The 18,706-nt window shown below is 60.6% G+C and overlaps 5 protein-coding genes and 1 non-coding gene across 6 annotated transcripts; 2 read left to right on the top strand and 4 right to left on the bottom strand.

Moving 5' to 3' along the window:
• Positions 1-297: 297 nt before the first annotated feature.
• On the bottom strand, positions 298-394 carry BXZ73DRAFT_t222. Its single transcript has one exon. It is a non-coding gene; the product is annotated as a tRNA-Pro (tRNA).
• A 2,500-nt stretch (positions 395-2,894) lies between these two features.
• On the bottom strand, positions 2,895-4,540 carry BXZ73DRAFT_109064 (thiolase; the record flags this gene model as incomplete). The annotated part of the gene is made up of 5 exons (XM_048017248.1): positions 2,895-3,019; positions 3,073-3,399; positions 3,470-3,856; positions 3,912-4,200; positions 4,421-4,540. The coding sequence occupies 5 exons, from the start codon at positions 4,538-4,540 to the stop codon at positions 2,895-2,897; spliced, it is 1,248 nt and encodes a 415-aa protein (XP_047870871.1).
• Positions 4,541-5,146: 606 nt separating this feature from the next.
• On the top strand, positions 5,147-6,268 carry BXZ73DRAFT_109065 (uncharacterized protein; the record flags this gene model as incomplete). The annotated part of the gene is made up of 2 exons (XM_048017249.1): positions 5,147-5,400; positions 5,455-6,268. 2 exons carry the CDS (start codon positions 5,147-5,149, stop codon positions 6,266-6,268), a joined length of 1,068 nt encoding a protein of 355 aa, XP_047870872.1.
• Positions 6,269-6,631: 363 nt separating this feature from the next.
• BXZ73DRAFT_109066 (uncharacterized protein) lies at positions 6,632-8,452 on the bottom strand (the record flags this gene model as incomplete). The annotated part of the gene is made up of 1 exon (XM_048017250.1): positions 6,632-8,452. The coding sequence occupies one exon, from the start codon at positions 8,450-8,452 to the stop codon at positions 6,632-6,634; it is 1,821 nt and encodes a 606-aa protein (XP_047870873.1).
• A 660-nt stretch (positions 8,453-9,112) lies between these two features.
• Positions 9,113-13,589, top strand: BXZ73DRAFT_93801 (uncharacterized protein; the record flags this gene model as incomplete). Its single annotated transcript, XM_048026699.1, has 13 exons — positions 9,113-9,341; positions 9,418-9,588; positions 9,647-9,730; positions 9,783-9,889; positions 9,952-10,082; positions 10,141-10,417; positions 10,475-10,877; positions 10,936-11,125; positions 11,175-12,699; positions 12,753-12,849; positions 12,900-12,929; positions 12,950-13,130; positions 13,184-13,589. The coding sequence occupies 13 exons, from the start codon at positions 9,113-9,115 to the stop codon at positions 13,587-13,589; spliced, it is 3,831 nt and encodes a 1,276-aa protein (XP_047870874.1).
• A 1,673-nt stretch (positions 13,590-15,262) lies between these two features.
• BXZ73DRAFT_93802 (carotenoid ester lipase precursor) lies at positions 15,263-17,669 on the bottom strand (the record flags this gene model as incomplete). Its single annotated transcript, XM_048026700.1, has 15 exons — positions 15,263-15,325; positions 15,414-15,506; positions 15,604-15,630; positions 15,691-15,934; positions 15,993-16,026; positions 16,093-16,207; positions 16,253-16,300; positions 16,333-16,519; positions 16,576-16,645; positions 16,702-16,778; positions 16,873-16,947; positions 16,996-17,023; positions 17,138-17,205; positions 17,256-17,453; positions 17,512-17,669. The coding sequence occupies 15 exons, from the start codon at positions 17,667-17,669 to the stop codon at positions 15,263-15,265; spliced, it is 1,485 nt and encodes a 494-aa protein (XP_047870875.1).
• Between the last annotated feature and the right edge of the window lie 1,037 nt (positions 17,670-18,706).

Here is an 18,706-nt window from a genome sequence, read left to right on the forward strand (position 1 = left end):
GGTTCTGGCATAGGCCTTTCACATGTCATTAGGATACATGGTATATCACGGAGGCGTCGATGTTGAACGGCGAACATGCAAAGGCTGCGGTGGGCGATTGTATCTTTGAAGTCCTCGACGTATTGCGATGATTGAGCAAGGTTTAGTTCTATCTTTCCGTCCAGAACGACATTGATTGTCGAAGTTGGGATGAAGGGACACAGTGCAGTGAACAGAAATAGTCAGATATCTCGCAGAAAGACAGAGAGTGATCCAATTGATTGGAGATCCGCGTCGATGGCGAAAAAGAAAAAAAAAGGGCCCAATCGGGAATTGAACCCGAGACTCGCCCACGTGATCTGGAACCCCAGACGGAACACCCGAAGGGCGAATCATACTACTAGACCATTGGGCCGATGAATCCTGACCCTTGCTGCATCTTAAGACCATGGGACCATAGCGCATTCCTCGTGAAGCCGCCACCTTTCGTAACCTTTGTTTGTGCTCATGTTTTTCTTCCCCTGCTTGCGAGCTTTCCATCGACTAAGGAGTTCGGCGTCAACATGCTTCCTTTGTGCGCGAAAGACGAGGTACTTCCATATAACTGTGCATGGGCATGGGCACGACCATATGGAAGAGCCTCTTAATGTTGACGTCGAGTCCTGGTGCGTGAATAGTGTGTTGTCGACGTTCCTAAGCCCTCGGTGGTCGCATGTTTTTCGCAGCTTCTCCCGGAGATCCGCCGCCTCGTTGCCCCTCTGCTCAATGTGACGCTACGCATATACTCCACTCGCCGTCCTCGCTTGAGTGCCTCCTCCTCACTCTGCCCCGCCCCCCTCTTTCCACCATGCCGACTATCCTAACGAGCATACCGCTCGCCCGCCGAACGAGTCTCTACCCCGATGCCCCCAGTATCCCCGCCAGAGCGCTGCCGGCTTCAAAGCATACGGCGCACGCCTCGCTACAGCCGAACAGCACTGCGCCCAGCTGGGTCTCGCAGGAATGCTCTCGCCCGTCCCCATTCCTACGCGCCCTCCGTCGTCCCGGGTCGCACCCCTCCCCTACCCTCCTCAGTCCCCCATCGCCGCTTCTCGACTTCCAACCTGTCCACCGACCTCCCTCCGACTGGTCCGAGCCAGTCCGAACATGACACAACTCGTATCCAGACCGCCGTCGACCAGGCCGAGAGAAGAGCGGAATGGACGCAGAGAGAACATGACCATCGGCAGACGACTACGATACGTCGACACTGGAAACGCGCAACCCCAATCATCCCGAGACCCATACGCTGGCCTGCAGTCACTCCGCTGTACCCATGGACGAAGAGGAGAAACCGAGAACCAAAGAGTCGGACGAGGAAGTTTATGGCGATTCGTGCTGGCTGAAGAACTTCCGGAGGCGATGGTGCGGAGCAACTTCTACGACCGCAGCCGACGAGAAAGGTGCGCCCGGATGGAGCAGCTACTGGCGTTTCCCACTTCCTTCCCCCGGCGTACCACGAGTCGACCCCGCTCGCCCAGGCCATCCGCTGGCCGGTACATCCCCGCCATCTTGACCCCCGGCGCACCCAAGTCCCCACACAGTGTCATACGCCGATCCCCAACGCCAGTCAAGCCACGCCAGCCGGCGCACGTCCCAGCCGAGCCGGCGCACCTCCATCCCGATCTCTTACCTCTCCAACGCCGGCAGCTCCCGCCGCAGACGATCCAGTCCGAGTCGATCGCGCCTCGCCGCGCTTCTTCAGCGCGGACATGCCGGTGCCCCGACTCCAGCCGTCGAACGACTACGCAAGATGCCGTCCCGATCCGGTTCCGCCCCCGCGCGACGACTCCTTCTCCGCGCACGTCACGCGCGTCCAGCACTTTGTCCGTGCGCTCCAGACCTCCCTGGACGAGCGACCGCGTCGCCTCGACTACATCCCGCGCGCTCCAAGCGCCCCACACCGGCAAGAACAAGCCCCGCTCTCGTGTACACCGCACCAACGGACGCCTCCAGACGTCGACCTGCTCGCCCCCGGCGGGTCCGCGTCGCACGCACGCGCCATGCAGCGCGCGGCACCTCACGGCACCTCACCCCGAGCGTGCGCTCGCGGCGCTCCGGCCGCACGCCGTCCCCGCCGAGCGCAGCCCCTCGGAGCTACATGACCTCGCCCGGGATGGTGTCCTCCCCGGGCGCGTCCTCGCACGGGCAGGGCCAGCACATGATGTCGTACTCGTACTACTTCTCGCCCCCGCAGCCGCTGTACGTCTACCCGTCCCGATGGCGTCGCCCCAGCCCACCAGCCGCTGCCGCGCGGGGACGGCACGGGCTCGGACACGTCGAGCAGCAGCTCCGCCGCGGCCGCGGTGGGCGTCGGCGCGATGGGCCCGCCCCAGGCGGTCCCGGTGTACATGATGATGGGCCCGCCGCCGGGGCTGCTGCCCGCTGTGCCGCCGGGGGCGCACGGGGGCCATCGCGCGCGGTCGCCGCGGCCGTCGCCGATCCCGGTCATTCCGTCGCGAGCGACTTCGCCCCGCCGGACGCCGTCGCAGCATCGCTCGCGCGATGGGTCCGTGCGCAGCGGTTAGTGAGCGCACTTTCACGAGACATGACCTTTACGATCGAGTTTATGACTATGATGTTTGCGGAATGTAATGTATGCTCGTTATAGCTCGGCCCATGTTGTATTATTCCTCCTCCGTATCGTCCCCTTCGCATCATCATGGTGTCCTTACAATATCCATATATGCAGACATACATCGAACATTTTCAGGCTCATGCGATTCACCGTTATTCCTTCGCCGTCGGCCATAAACCTAGGTGCGACGGTTCATTATGAGTGTCATAAGCAGAAAATTACTACACTACACGTTGTACAGCGATACACCTATCCAGACGCAGACAAGAACCAAAGGGTGCGCCGAACCGTGCCAGGCTCACTGCTCGCTGACGAACACAGCCGCCATACCCATGCCGGAGCCAATGCACATGCTCGTGCAGAAGATCTTGCCGCCCGTCTGCCTGGCGATGTTGAGACCAGTGGCGACTTGCCTTGCACCGGCTGTAACATGATGTAAGCCCCTGCCCGCTCGTAGGCTCCGAATGAGCACTCACTGCAGCCAAGAGGGTGTCCCATGGCGATCGCACCACCGTTGACGTTGACCTTCTCGAAGGGGATGCCGACCTTCATAACCGAGTACACGGCCTGGCTCGCAAACGCCTCGTTGATCTCGTAGAAGTCGATCTCGTCCTTCGTGAGGCCGGTGAGCTCGAGCACCTTGGGGATCGCGAACGCGGGGCCGACACCCATGATACGCGGGGGCACACCGACGGCCGCCGCGAGAACGAACTTGCCGAGGATGGGGAGCCCGAGCTTCTTCGCCACCGAACGGCGCGCAAGGATGACCGCCGCCGCGCCGTCTGAGACCTGTGACGCGTTACCTAGAAGCAATGGAATCGCGTTGAGAACCGCAAGGAAAGGGCAACAGGGCAAGTGAAGGGGTCTACTCACCCGCGTGCGTCGAACCGTCCTTCTTGAACGCGGGCTTGAGCTTCCCAAGCGACTCAGGGGTAACACCGTCCCGGACACCGTCGTCGTGCGCGACGACGACATCCATCTCCTTCTCCGTCTTCGGGTCAATGACCTTGACCTTGAGCGGCACGATCTCGTCCTTGAACTTGCCCGCCTTCTGCGCGGCAGCGGCCTTCTGGAAGGACTTGGCCGCGAACTCGTCCTGCACCTGGCGCGAGATGCCGTAGTCGGTGGCGACGTTCTCCGAAGTGATGCCCATGGGAATGAGGCAGTCTTCGGACTCTTGGCACGCGAGCACCTTCTCCGAGAAGCCGTCAGGCATGGAACTGCCGCCGTAGCCGAAAGTCATGGACTCGACACCGGCACCTTCACCCCAGTCATTGAGCATACAGGAATCCACAGAATGCGTGACAGGACGTACCGATACCAATGTCAATCATGCCAGAGTTGATCTCGCCAGCGATGATGTTGACCGCCTGGAGACCCGATGCGCATTGCCGGTTCAGAGTGAAGATGGGGACGGTGTTGGGGATGCCGGCGTGGAGAGCAGCCATGCGTGCCGCGCTCGCCCCTCCACCGGGGGGAAGGACGTTACCGACAGCAATGTCACCAATGAGGGCGGGGTTCATGCCCGACTTCTTGACGGCAGCGCTGAGGACGCCGGAAAGGATCTCTTCAGGCCGGGTGTCCTTGAAACCACCCTTCTTCGCCTGAGAAGATAGGGCACGTCAGTAACCCATTCCCAGAGTGATACATAACGTAGAAAAGCAGCAAGAGTGGGCAGGGTGACGTCCTGGGCCCCTAGCACGACGCTGGCTATATGCGCCTTTCCACCCTTCCAGCCGATGAGCATAAAACCTTGGCACAACCGACGCTCGTCCCACCACCCCGCATCGCAATGTTCGACACTGAGGGGTGAATGAAACGCACCTTGGTAATGGCAGAACGGACAGCGGCGACGATGACAACGTCATTGTCGTTTTGGGAGAGAGCGCGAGCCTTGGGAGACATGCCGGTGAGATTTTGGAGGGCCTGGGTGATGGAGGACATATGGTAGAAGAACGCGGGATGAGAGCGACCTTTAAGGGAGGGACGATGGGGGTCGGGGATGATGTGAGACAGCCCGCTTGAGCAGAGCCGGGCTCTCCAGCACCGGCGCATGTGAAACTGGCCCCTTACCCCACATCACGTGCACCACATCGTCCCCCTTGGCGTCAACGTTACTCAGCCTTCCCCGCCACTTCCCCGCACTGAAATCACGCAGCGACCTCAGCGCCGGAACGCCCAGAAGCCAGGAAAGTTGCCAGGAAAAACGCAAGAGCAAGATGATTTCATTGCGCTTACTAATCACAGCGTTATGTTAGAGTTCGTTGCTACTGATTACTACATACCTTACCAGCACGACGCTACGGGTTCAAGGCTAGCCGGACGGAGAGTATTCTCGCCCGAATGTGGAAGATCGACGGTGCACATAGTACGAACTGCCTGTCAGGTGCTGTTCAAACCAACTCGGCTTTGGATATCCGGTTGGTGGCTAACGCTGCACGACCTGTTAGCCTCTATTCTTATCGAGACTAGTGTTCGCCATGATCGCTTTGAATTCCTTCTTTGCCTCCTCCCTTCTGCTCTCAGGCCTTCGAAGCGTCGTCCCCCTCCATGACCACCTACATCAACATGCGCGACTACAAGACGATGGACTTTTGGTTCACGGACGGCAACATCGTCCTCCTCGCCGGCGATGTCGCGTTCAAGGTCCATCGCGGGCAGCTCATTCGCCACTCCGAGATCTTCCGCGACATGTTCTCGCTCCCCCAGCCGATGGACGAGACCGTAGACGGGTGCGCTTGGGTCGTGCTGCACGACGACCCGTCCGACTTCCTCCACCTCCTCCGCGCGCTTTACGATGGCCTGTGAGTCTGCTCTTCCCCTCGCGTGCACCCTCCGACACTCACCCTGCGGCGCAGGTACTTCCCGAGGCCATCCTCGGGCGACTTCTGCGCCCTCTCCGCCGTCCTCCGCCTGTCGTACAAGTACCTCATCGAGCACCTCCAGACGCGCTGCCTCCGCCGGCTTGAGGCCGACTGGCCCGCCGCGCTTCCCGGCTGGGACTGTCGGGAGGCGCAGGCGACGGCGGACATGCGCTACAGCCCGCGCGAGCACTTCCCGCACCCGGTGCACCTCATCCGTCTCGCACAGGAGCTCCGGCTCGACCACCTCCTCCCCGCGGCGTACTACGACCTCTCGCGCTACGGCCCGCGCAAGATCGCCGCCGGCGCGTCGCCCCTGCCGCCCTCGCTCCCCGTCACCTCCGCCCCTCCGCCGTCCGCGCCCCCGGCGAACATCCGGCTCGCGCACGCGGACCTACACGCGACGTTCGTCGGGCGCGAGGCGGGCCAGCGCTTCCTCGCCACGTTCATCGACCGCGAGCTCGCGACGCGCCCGATCTCGGCCGGCTGCGCGAACCGGGCGCACGGCGACGGCCACCACTGCCGGGAGAGCTACTACTTCATCATGCTCAACCTGCTCCGCGCGGTGTCCGGGATCGCGACGGGGCGCGACGCGGACCCGCTGTTCTCGCTGGCGCAGGCGAGCGAGATGCTCGGCCGGACGGACTTCAGCGACGGCACACGCCAGTGCGGGCTCCGGATATGCGGGGCGTGCAAGGAGGACTTTGCGGGCGCGGTGGCGAGCGCGCGCAGGGAGGCGTGGGAGATGGTCCCGGTGTGGTTTGGGCTGAGAGGTGTTCCGGTGGGCCCGAAGGCGAAGAGGTCGAAGTGAGTTGCCTGCTCTCGTGCTGTGAATTTGCTTTCTTTTGTGCTTTCAGCGAACTCTTGGACTATCTACTCCACCTATGTTTCCGTGTAAGATATAATGACTTGCATTGCTCGCTGTAACAGTCGCCCCGTAACCTGCTACCACCCTCCTTTGCTCCAGAGGTCGGCCTGGCATGGAGTGCGCGTGTCGACGCGCGTTGCGTGGGCGCTAACTGGCAGTGACGGTGCGCGGGGGTGTTGGTAGCGGAGGGTGCGGGAGTGTCGGGTCGGAGGTGGTATGGTACGAGGTGTGCCGCGCGTGACCGCATCAACGTCTCTAGGCGATTGCGAGTCTCCGGCCCTCCTACCAGCGCGCAGAAGACCCCATTCACAGAAGCGTTTCACACTCGCAGTGCACCTTGTCGTCCTCAACGAACGTCCAGTACCGCTCCCGCTCCTCCTCGCCCGCCGCCGCCGCCGCCTCCCACCGCGACCGCGCCGGCTCGCCCTCCGCCCAGTCCTTCATCCCAAACACATCCCCCTCCACCATCGCTGGCGCGAGCACCCGGACCTCGTCTGCGTGCGGCGCCAGGTCGAGCTCGTCGAGCAGCCGCGTCTGCGCCGAGAACAGCACCTGCGCCGGCGTCTGCGGCGCGCCCTCCTCCGGCGGGGTCCACGCCGCCATGAGCGGGCGTACGATGAGGAGCTGCAGGCGCGCGGCGCGGGCGGCGCGGGCGATGAGCGTCGCCTTGAGCGGCCGCGCGAATGCAACGGTGGCCTCGATCGAGGTGCAGTGCGCGCCGAGAGCGAGGACCGTGAGGCGGGGGAGGGGGAGGGGGAGGTGCGCCGAGGGGGCCAGGAACTTGAGGAAGGGGGAGCTGGCGTAGGTGAGCGAGGTGGGGGTCTGGTGTGGCGAGCCGAAGTTGACGCAGAGCTCGGTGAGCGCGGGCGTGTGCGCGAGCAGCTGGAGGAGTGCGGGCGTGAAGGGGAGGTGGAACTCGCTGCGATTGATTCGGAGGGAGACGAGCGCGGCGAACGCGCTCGGGACGACCCGCGGGAGCTCGAGGAGCGCGAGGTGCCAATCCACGCTGCGGCGCACGGCGTCGTAGAGGTCGATGACGACGCTGGGACCGCGCGCCGAACGGTCGTGGGATTCGAGCAAGATCGCCGCGTATTCGCTGATGTCCTGCATGCATAGACGCGTGGGTCCCATGAGGGAGAGGCAAGGAACAAATGGGCGAAGGATATCTTTGATGGTCTGTGGGATCGGGTGGGAGCCTCGGAAAGTGTTGGCCTGGATAACGGCGCGAATCGACGCCTCAGAAAGGACCAGTCGCGAAAGCAGTGCGCAAGTGAAGTCTACATCACACATTTGAACTGTGATGGTGCGGAGGTGTCTGAGTGAGACATACTCATGTTCTGCTGGAGGAAAGTCGGAGGCAAAGTTTTCTTCCATGATATCAGCCAGATGCAATGATTCAAGGGCCGGAGTGTGGGAGAGGAGGGCCAGGAGTAGTTCCGGACTATGCACTTGCCATTCGACACCGAAGACGAGGAAGAGGTGGGTGAGGTGAGGAAAATGATTCGTGGGAGATATGCATCCCCAATGTCCGTGAAGAGCGAGAGCCCTCAGGTTTGGCGCGTTGTTTTGGAACAGCGCCATGGGGTGGGCCGTCGTGGCACTGTCGACGTCCAATCTTGGTAGGCTGATCGAAACAACGAGGCATTGGATTTCTGGTGCAGGAAAATTCAGCAAGTCTGCAGGGTCCACCGTCCCTTCGTCGATCTCCAGGTATAGATGGCGCAAACGTTGAGCCAAGCCGGGTAGCATGGTCACGAGGCTCTGTGTCGAATGTGATTGTTGCGCGAGGGACGTGCGTAAATGGAGGGATATGGTCGTCGAACACGAACGCTGAAGAAACAGCTCGTGAAGAAAAGGAGAGTGGTGTTGGATGTTGTTCCAGAAGAGGGGATATGCGAGGATCACCCCTCTCCAGCGTCGACAAATCGAAGTGAGGGTCAGCAGAGCGTTGATGTACGACGTCTTGCCGTCGAACATGTGCTGGAGAAGTGCGTCATAGTGCTCCGCAGGGCCGATGGATATAGATGGACGAGATTCATGGCCAGAGAGTGCAAAGCTGAGTGTCGCGAGCAGGGTTTCAGTAGGGAGCGTATTGATTGGTGACGTGTGTATCACCACATCATTCATGACTGGGATATCTGAGCAATGAAAGGACATGAGATCCGAGACCGATGGAAAAGGGAGGGCTTTACTCTGGCGAGTGTACTGAGAAATCTGAATTTAATATTGGATGTTGCAAGGAAGTCTGGGCTAACGACATACCCTTCTGTTGATTGCAATGTTGAAGGTATCACTGAAGCCTGCTAGACAAAGTAGGGCCTGCTAGAAACCCCGTGGACAATTTTTATGATGGACGCAGTGCGCTTGTCGGAATTGAAGCGTCACAGCGTAACGAGAACGACGATAGAGTCGGACATACTCCAGGGACCGACAAAAAGAGCGGGCCGTTTACGGACTGCCCCACCCGCGGGGAATTACCGAGCGATGAGCGTCTAAGCAACCCGCTCTTTCGTCTCTCACCACCATTATCGCTCTTCGCGTTCGGATCTCAACCGGCGAACTCGTTTCCCACCCAACCGGCATGCAGGCCTTGGAGTTATTGCGTAAAGATATCAGCAAACGAGGCTGGAGGGAATTTACTGGCTGTATGCGGCTACACCAGTACACATCCTCTCTTTCACACACCTTTCCCTCCTATCACTTCCAGCGCTGTTGCGGCACTGCTGGAGGAGCTGAAGTCACCAACCTCCTCCTCCTCCTCCTCCTCCTCCTCCTCCTCCTCCTCCTATGCTCCTTTCCAGTACCGGCGGGTCCTCGCGTCGCGCCTCCGTCACAAACGGTACATCCAGCAGCGGTACTTTCAACCTGAAGTTGCCCGACGTCTTCTCCGACGCGCGCGAGCACGGCTACCGGGGCCCAACGCGACACGTCCGCCTTCCGCGTGCGACGAGCACGGGGGGCGGCGCGATCGCGAAGGGCGAGGATCCTTCACGGTGCGTTGTAGCTGGGCGGGAATGTAAGCTTCGCAGGCTTCTGTGGTGTGGGGCCTACTCTGGTCGCGCGAATCTGACGGACATACTCTGGTTATACAGCGCTGCGGATCCTGAGGATGTCGGAGACTGGGCTGAGCTCACCGAGCGGGACAGAGCACAAGTCCGTCACGGGTCGCGGCGGCCACCGCATTGACGCGTCTCGCAATTACTGGGAGGGCAGTGGGCTCAAGGTCGACAGCTCGAGTACGGACGTGGTATGGTGCCATGGCGGTGAGTGTTCAATGTTGTCCATGCGTGGGATGGCTGCCGGACGCGGGGGTTTCGGCAGCGTTCAGCAACAAAATCCTCACCGGCGCGCGGAACGGGGAGCTCATCATGTGGGATTTGAACAAGGGCGGGTCGTCCAAGTACGGTAAGCTTTCTTCGCGTTGCGCACGTACGAGGGTCTCACAACGTCTGAACAGAGCGTCGAATACGTGACCACGCGCGGGCAATCCATGCCCTGCAATATTCCCCGATATTGCAGTCTTACTGCATGTCTGGGTCGGCGGATGGAGATGTACGAGTTTGGGTGAGTTCTCTGTGCCTCTCAGACCACTGTGGATGTACAAATAACTTGCTCACGAGGCATAGGATATTCGAGATCTGAGCAAATCGATCATGCGCATACATCACCCCGCTCCCGTGCGCGCAGTCGCGTTCTCTCCTGTCTCGTCGCAGTCACGGCATATTGTCGTCGCGTTGGAAAACGGTAGCATACATCGGTGCGTTTCTCTCTCGCCAGCACGCATACAAGCACGAGCAAAGACCCCCGCCTCTCAGATGGGATCTCAAGATGGGACAGCGTGGGCAGCTGGACCGTATACCGGTGGCACACCAAGGACCTATATTGACTTTGGATTGGGCACCCCCTTCCTCACTGGCGGTCCCCACACCACCACGGCCGAGTGGTGCTTCCACCTGGTACGGAGGTCCCGGAGGATTCTTCGAGGAGATGATGCCGTCTATGCCAATCGGAAGTGGACCACCCACTACACCAGAAGGGGAGAACACAGGACCAGCATGGATCGTGAGCGGTGGAATGGACCGCTGTGTCAAAGTACGTCGCTTCTTTGCCCCATCGTGTCTCCTCCAAACCGACCTCTCGCCCCGAAAGGTGTGGGACCTGTCGAGTGCGCCGACAAGACACGCCGCGTACAAACCTGCCTACTCCCTCTACGCATCCTTCCCCGTCCGTCGCGTCTGCTGGCGCCCCGGGTACGATTGCGAGCTCGCGATCGTCTCGAACGCCGACTTTGGCAGCGGTTCGGACTTTGGACACGGCGCGCTCTCTGGGCCGACTTCGTCGAGTGGGAGCCTTTCGACGATGATGCACAGCCCGAGGATCTCAGCGACGCATCTCGCGGGCGGGCTCGACGGTGCGCGCACGCCTGACGAACGGTCGCGGTCGGTCGCTGCGTCCACCGACGACAGTGATCCGGTCGAAATATGGGACGTGCGTAGGGGGTATATCGCAAAGTGGATCGTCGGCGGGTCCGCTGCGGAGGGGAGCGTCACAGGTGCGGGACCTTTTTTTTTGAACTACGATCGTTTTGCTCACTATCGGCCGTGCGGTAGACCTGGAGTTCGCGGATTCGCATGCGCTGTGGGCGTTGCACTCTTCGGGGACGTTTTCTCAGCTCGACACTCGACAATCCCGGAGGCCAATCGATGCGATACCCAGGTCGGCGATATCGTGGAATTCGACAGGATCTATAGCGTTTGTGACCGACAAGCCTCGGCGATGGGAGATCCCGTACGACGATGTGTGAGTAGGTCCCGATCGAAAATGATCTTACGTTGACGAGGTTGATCAGCGACTCGGACACTCGACAGGACAACACCCCACACAAAACGCTGGGCGACCCCCGATATCGTCCTACAACACAGAACGTCGGCGCATTTGTTCACGATGGCGCTGCAGAGGATCTCGACACCATCGCCAAGCTTGCGCGAGGATATGTGTACACCGGAGAAAGCAAGTCGGCTATATGCGCTCACAATTGCATCGTCGCCGAGCGAGCAGCGGCCTGGGAAGCTGCCCAGACCTGGTACCTCCTCGAATCTCTCCTCACAGAGATCATACCTCCCCCCACTCCGCCGCTCTCACCTCTGCCGTTCGTCACCAGTCCGCCTCTTCCCCACTCAAATTCCGCACCGGCTGCTATTCCTACAGTGCATTCTGTACCACAGACCCCAGCTCCGCACCGTGCAAGCACCTCCGGAAAAGATAGGAGTCCTGGATCGCTTGAGGGAAAGCAGCGTCGCTCGACCTCGGGTCATCGTTCTGCCCACGGCACCACACCCACCTCTTCAAACGCATCCTCGCCCCGGAAATCCAGCATCGGCCTTCCCAGCGTCCCTGCCGCGATATTCGCGCGGCGTGAGTCTGGTGCGGGTCTGCCCACACCCCTGCGGCCGCTCCTCCCTCCCTCCTTCCGTCGTCCATCTTTCTCGACCCAAAGCTTCCACAGCACTCAGAGCGAAACGACGAGCGAAGGGGTCCGTGGGAGCCACAAGCAATATGGCGAGGGCGCGCTCGACGATTCCGACTCGGACGAGAGCGGCAGCGAGGACGGAGACGGCGATGACCCCGACGGCGATGAAGACAAGGATGGAGACGGGTCCGAGCCCCCGCACACCCCCGCGTCCTCCGGCTCGCGCTCGCCGTTCCCGCACCCGGGTCTGACGCACCGCGCGTCGATCGCGCACCCGTCCCCGCTCTCACGACTGGCAGTGAGCCCGCAGACGTGGACGGAGGACGAGAAGGACGACAGCTCGTCGCCCTCGCCTCGCTCGACCTCGGACGACTCGGACGACGGGGACGACGGGTTCGCAGCCTCGCGCCGCCCTTCCGCTCTGCGCATGGTGCGCCGCGAATCCGCGCGGAGCCGGACACGGAGCCGGAGCTCGACCGTTGCGTCGTTCGTGGCGTCGCCGTCGCCCGCGGGCGGCCGGCGCGGGGTCACGAAGCAGGAGAGCCAGAGCAGCATCCGGACGGTCACCGCGACGGACGGGGTGTCGACGCCGTCGGGGACGCTGGGCCGCGGGGACCTGCGCGCGCAGGAGACGCTGCGGGAGCTCCCGATGCACGGGGCGGGGCGCGTGGGGAGCGTGCGCTCGCTGCACCAGCACCGGCGCGGAAAGTCGGACGCGGTCTCGGGGGAGTTCGTGTTTGGCACTGCGGGCCGCGAAGAGGACGACGGGTATGAGGAGGCGCAGGGGGGCGGGATGCGGTCGCAGGGCGAGCGGACGAAGGCGGCTGTGCGCGAGGCGGAGGAAAGGCTGAGGGAGTTGGCGTGGGAGACGATGCGAGAACGTTTCGAGCAGTATGCAGACGAGGTGAGTGCCGATCTGTGATTTCCTGTCCGAGCCGAAAGACTGACTGACTGCAGGGCGATGTTATCATGTGCGCGATGCTGTCCATGATCGTGCCCAAAGAGCTCAAGGTTGTAAAGACTCGGGTCGCACGGTTCATCGAGTCGTACATTGGTCAGCTTTTGACCTGAGTTTCATCGCTCTGGCACTGACAGAAGCTGCAGAGATTCTGACGCGTCTGCGTCTGCACACATGTGCGGCCTACATCCGCAAGTTCGCGCCAGTAGAAGCATCCGTGCCACCTCCACGATGTCCACCACCGTGTACACGACGTGCAAGAAGTGCCGAAAGCCTATCCTGCTTCCAGCGGCGCCGCTTGTCCATGCCGGCCGTCCCTCAGGGAGCTTTTCGTTCTGCAAAGGGTGCCAAGCCAGCATCACGAAGTGTAGTATCTGGTGCGTCTTTCGTTTCGATTGCCCGTCACTGTGTTCGCTCACCCGCCCTCCAGCCACCTCCCCGTCCGCGCGCTCATGTTCCAATGTCCGGTCTGCATGCACGGCGGCCACCAAGACTGCTACGGGAAGTACTACACCCGGCGCCCCCCGGACGAGACCATCCCGCCGCCACTCCCGCAGGCGCTGCACCGGCCGGGACGCTCGCTCGACGTCGTCGCGCTCGGGCTCAGTCCGAACGCGAACCCGCCTCTACGCGGGCGGGCGTTGTCACGCGCGAACTCGGCGACGGCCGGGGACGGGGGCGAGTCGGACGAGGGTGATGGGGAGGGCACGACGGGCAGCTACAGCAGCGCGAGGGGCCTCGTAGGCCCCGCGTCGGCGCACGTGGTGCTCGCGCGGTTGTGTGCTGCGGGGTGCGGGCACCATTGTTGGGCGGTGGATGAGAAGGGGCCAGGATGAGAGTGGTTGCTAGAGTTGTTGTGTGCGTTGCTTGTCTGTACGTATATTCCGCCCTTTCGATGCCTGTAGACTGTATTCTTGCACATTGCTATAGTAACTGCATCCGGATCTCAAACTCAGGTGTTGAGTGTACATTGCTATTGTGTGTGATACAACAAATGAGTGTGCTAAGTACATGTATTGACATGGATCACTCAAACTGAGACGGGGAGCGCGCCACTGTTGAAGGGCACCACCTCAATCCAATCGTCTCTACAGACGAGTGACCGACCACTCCAAGAACCAGTAGCGATCCGACTCGCGGTCCTGGAAGTCCCACCCGCCCGTCTCGATGAGCCTCGTCTCGACCTTGACCGAACCCTTCACGAACAGCTCCCCGTTCCAGAGCGCCTCCCAGCTGTCGGGCGAGTGGTAGAAGGTGGAGACGTCGCGGCCGCCGACGCGGGTGATGAACGTGCCCATCTCCGGGCGGCCCGAGTGCACGCCGACGACGACGGCGCCGGGGTGGGGCGCGAGCAGCCCGGCGACGGCGCGCGCGAGCGCGAGCTGGCCGGGCTCGTCGAAGACGTGGAAGACGGAGCAGATGGAGACCGCGGAGACGTGGCCTTGGAGCGGGGTGAGGTTCGTGAGGGAGGAGAGCGCGGGGGCGGGGCGTAGGGCGCGGTGTAGAAGGGGTGCGTCGGCGCGAGGAAGGCGGGGTCAAGGGCGTCGCCGGCGAGGAAGGGGACGGGGTAGGTCGCCGGGGTGGTGTTGAAGAGCTTGTGGCCGAGGTCGAGGAATTCTGGGGGCGGGGTCGGTTGACGGAACGAGGTGCATGAGGAGGTACGTACCGGGGTGGAGGTCGGTCGCCATGCAGCTCTCCATGGGGTAGCCGTCCGCGATGAGCTTCCTGACGTCGTTGCCAACTGCAGTGGTCACATGAGTGGAGGTTGACTTGGGCAGAAGATATGAACCCACAGCAACAGCCAATATCGAGGAAGATGGGGTTCTCCTGGACTTCCCAAGCTCCAGGATCTTGTTGTACGAAGAGAGGCGCGCAAGCTTCAGCCTGTCCATTCTGCGTCAATATCGCCTCATACAAGTTCTTGGAAGACGCACTTGGTGAACGAGAACATCCTGATACACGGGAACGCATGGATCTATCGCGCGCGCACGGGTCAATGTCACGTCTTGAGCGAGAATTGGCGAATCACGCACCACATAGGCCTCGCGCTGGACCGCAATCATGTGCTCCTTGAGCTTCGCCTCATCGCTGATGCCCGTCGCTTGCTTGAAGAATGCGAGCTCCTCCGCGTTGAGATTGTAGAACTTTCCGAGCCATCGAGCGACACCCAAGGGAGCGCGACCTTGGCGACTTCAACTTCCCAGAGCCTGACATTGTGGGCGAGACGCGTGAGAGTGGAGGAAAGAATGGGAGGGGGTGTGGGCACGGGGAGAGTTCTAGACAACCGCGCCGCGGCGCGCGGCTAAATACCTGGGCTCGTGCCATCGCGAAGCGGGAGAGCGGGCGAACGTTGACGGAACCGAATCAAGGTAGCGCGCGCAGATCCAAATTTCGCGCGCATGATGGCATTTTCACGCACCGTGCTACACAACCTCGGACGCACTACTTCCGCTCCTGTGCGCATGGTACGATACTTGGAGCATGCCTCCGCGCACCGTGTGGACCCGGTTCACAGCGGGTGTGCGAGGCCAAGCTGCGTTACAAACGCCATCGCCTCCCTCCGGAACGTGTCCTGACGAGCGCGAGAGGCGCACCCCGCGCCCTCTGGAAGGCGATAACGAGCGGCGCGGCAGTCGTGTACACCGGCCAGTCGAGCGCACCGTCGCCTTCGGGTCGAGCGTGTTGACGAAGCGGACGAAGAAGTCGGCCAAGTCTCCGCCCCCAAAGATGTTGCCGAGCTCCGTCGAGTGTGTCTGTTCGGGTGCACGCGCGCCAATGCGGCAGGAGCGCGTCCAAAGTGAGCATGCGGGGAATTAGCGCGGATGCATGGAAGCCCAAAGGAATACGTACCGCGCCGAGCCCGGGGATCTTGTCACGCTTGTTGACTACGTCGGCGCAGGTGAGCGACGCGGTGGTGGTAGAGGGGAAAGCACTCACCGAAGGAGCGGCGACCTGCTTGCTGGCGCGCTGGTTGAGTAGGAAGCGCGCAGGCGCACGGAAGATGAAGTCGCCCTGGAATGCAGCAAGGCGCTTGTACTCCGGCGTGAACGCGTTCGCGTCGCCTGTGCCAAACGGAGAGCCTGCGGCGGGATCGGCGGGGTAGAGCTCGAGAAGGCGCTGGATGTCGGCGTCGGAGGCGGTCGGGAAGTAATTTGACTTGAGAATGCTGCGAGTTGAGCCTCTGTACCACTGTGCCATGGAATGAGTGGATTACGATATGGACGAGGCATGCGACTGACGTAATGTTGAGAGGTGCGAGGGAAAACAGTGTCCCTCGTCTTCGCAAGAGCCTACAATCCGGTGAGAACGACCCCACAATAAAAAGTGGACAACTCGCACCCACGACGAAAGGAATGTTTGCGATGCTCCCATCCAGGACAAGCTTTTGGGGGCCATCTTCCAAGAACACGCCATCGCATGCGGCATCCACGGTGTGTTCAATGCCTGTGAGCAACTGTCAGTCAACACCAGAAAAGTGTACAACGACCACTGCGCGCACCTGGAACGACAGGAACGTCGGCGTCTTATCCATCGCAGCAGAGATCGCCTCTGCGGACACTCTACGGAGACATGCCAAACTATCTTTCGCTCTGCGCATCCCGTTTCGCTGACGATGAAGTCAAAAGTGGGCTGCAGATTTTCAAAATCGTCTGTCGGGAGGGCGGAGCCGGATTCCATCCATCCCGCGCGGAAGAGACCTTCGGTATCGCCGCCGTTGGTGACCATCTGGAACAGAACAGCTTGGCTTCCGGCACTTTCGCCAAAGCTAAATTATGTGTAAATGCGTAAGAACGTCACATAGAGAACGTCGCGACAACGCACATCGTGACTTTGGATGGGTCGCCCCCGAAGGCCGCAATGTGCTTCTGAACCCAGCGCAACGCTTCTCGTTCTGATAACAGATCCCAATCAATCGACCCTTCCCGAGACGAAATTAAAAGCACGTACGGTCTTGCAGACCGAGATTACCCAACCCAGCCTGTTGAATATCGCTCCCGCCGAGGAACCCGAAAGCTGGTGGTACGCTCAACTCTGACCGAATACATTTAAGACTGAGACGTACCGCTGAGCCTGAAAACGGTCGGTCAAAGATCAATGAGCGAACATCAGCAACCATACCTGTAGTTCATCGAAACGAAGATGATGGGTTGGCCGAGCTCGATGGATCGATTCACGATGGTTTCACCAGGTTGTCTACAAATGCGGCGTTAGCAATGCTCTCGAAGATGAAAGGATGCGTACACAGCGTTGGAGCCAACTTGATACCCTCCTGTTTGCCGATGATGAGTTTCCCTCTGTTTGAGATAAGAGGGCCGTACCGCCGTAGATCCACTGAGGGGTCAAATCAGCAATTAATGCGGCGCGCAATACTAAGATGACACACTCACTACAGCCACAGGGAAGTTGTCTCTAGGTTTTGCACCTGCAGGGACGATAACGTTGATGTTGAGCCTGAATAGACACTGGAACACTACATGAATGACTGCGGCAGGTTTGGGTACGCGCAATCTTCGCTCTGAGGAGCGTCCGGAGGTGCCGCCGCGGGCGCTATGAACGCTTCGACCTCGGGAGGGAAGTTGGAGGGCACATTGGGCGTGATAATGGTTTGTTGGATGCACTGGTTGCCGAAGCTGGTTGCGTTGATCACTCCGCTGAAGTGCAAAATCGCCTGGGGAAGCTGCAACCGTAGAGCGCCGACTCTGATCAGACCTTGGAGTCAGCATATATGCGCTCAGAGAGGTGGATAATGTGACGTACGGAGGTTTGGCAAATGGGATGCCTAGAAAACGGTCATTGAGACCGGCGTTGAAACCGATGACGGTCGCATCGTCGAGCTTCACGGTAGGGGGTGCACCTGTAACGCACGAGAATAGGAGGGAGAGGCTCACTACAAGGACTGCAGTCTTCCGCGACATGTTGGTGCTCGTCGGGGACGCTGCTCCAGAGGGCTCGGTGTATGCGCTTTGTACCACTTCCCGCGGCCCGCTGATCTTCCAGCGACTCGCACACTCGTCCACGTTGGCAAGGCATGGGGCTGCACGGTGCTAGAGATGCAGTGAGATGACGAAAGGCAGAACGTTGGGAAGGATGCTTACGATGGCATCCGCCCACTCAGTCCCGCCGTTCTTAACGCCATCGTTCACACCACCTCCACTTTTGGTGGTAGTTTCACATAAAGAACGTACAAAATGCAATTGAAAGCGGACACAGGACTTGGGTCACGGGTTCTTCTCGGCTTCTCATGCGGGAGGATGGGGCTCCGCAGTGGTATTTTTGAATCGGAGGTGCATGAGACAAACAATGGGGCCAGTGACAGGGGACCTTGAGATCGACCGAGTCCGCGTGGATATATTCCTTGAATACAGGTTGTATAAAGTTGACTCCGAGCATGTCTTAGGAGTAGTGCAATTGGAGAAGGAGGAGACTTGGGAGAGTGGAAGAGATTAACGTTGTTGGAGCGCCCGTTGTCGTTGCCTTGTGGGCGGACCCGCGGCCCGGGGACGGACCGGTCGCAGCAACCGGTCGGATTGGTCAGCCTTGCGACGACCGTCGTCACCGGTCGGGCGTGGTTCATGCACCTCTTTCCTTCACTCTACCATCTGCAGAGCTTGAACGGGCCTTCTTCGCTTGAAAGCGCCCTTGATAAGTCAACCTAGTACGTGGTGGACGTTTGAATCTGACGTCCTAGCCTACGGTTTCCACCCGAAGTCTATTGTCTTCAGTAGGTGGCTAGCAACCTGCACACGCGCTCTCGAACCACCTTCGGCAGCACAGCTCACCTTTTGTATGCGAATAGGTCTGCGGTTGCGTCTTTTGTGTCCGGTTGCTTCAGTGTGGTCGAGGGTGCCACAGGCCTACGCCGCATGCACTCACGCTCCGAGCCCCCACTGGTGAGAACCGGCGTACTACATGAGTTGAGTTCATCCAGTCAAGCTCTAGATTTGAGCATTTA

This window comes from Epithele typhae (genome assembly GCF_022376455.1).
Source record: "Epithele typhae strain CBS 203.58 chromosome Unknown BXZ73scaffold_209, whole genome shotgun sequence".
In the NCBI taxonomy this organism is placed as follows: Eukaryota; Fungi; Basidiomycota; class Agaricomycetes; order Polyporales; family Epitheliaceae; genus Epithele; species Epithele typhae.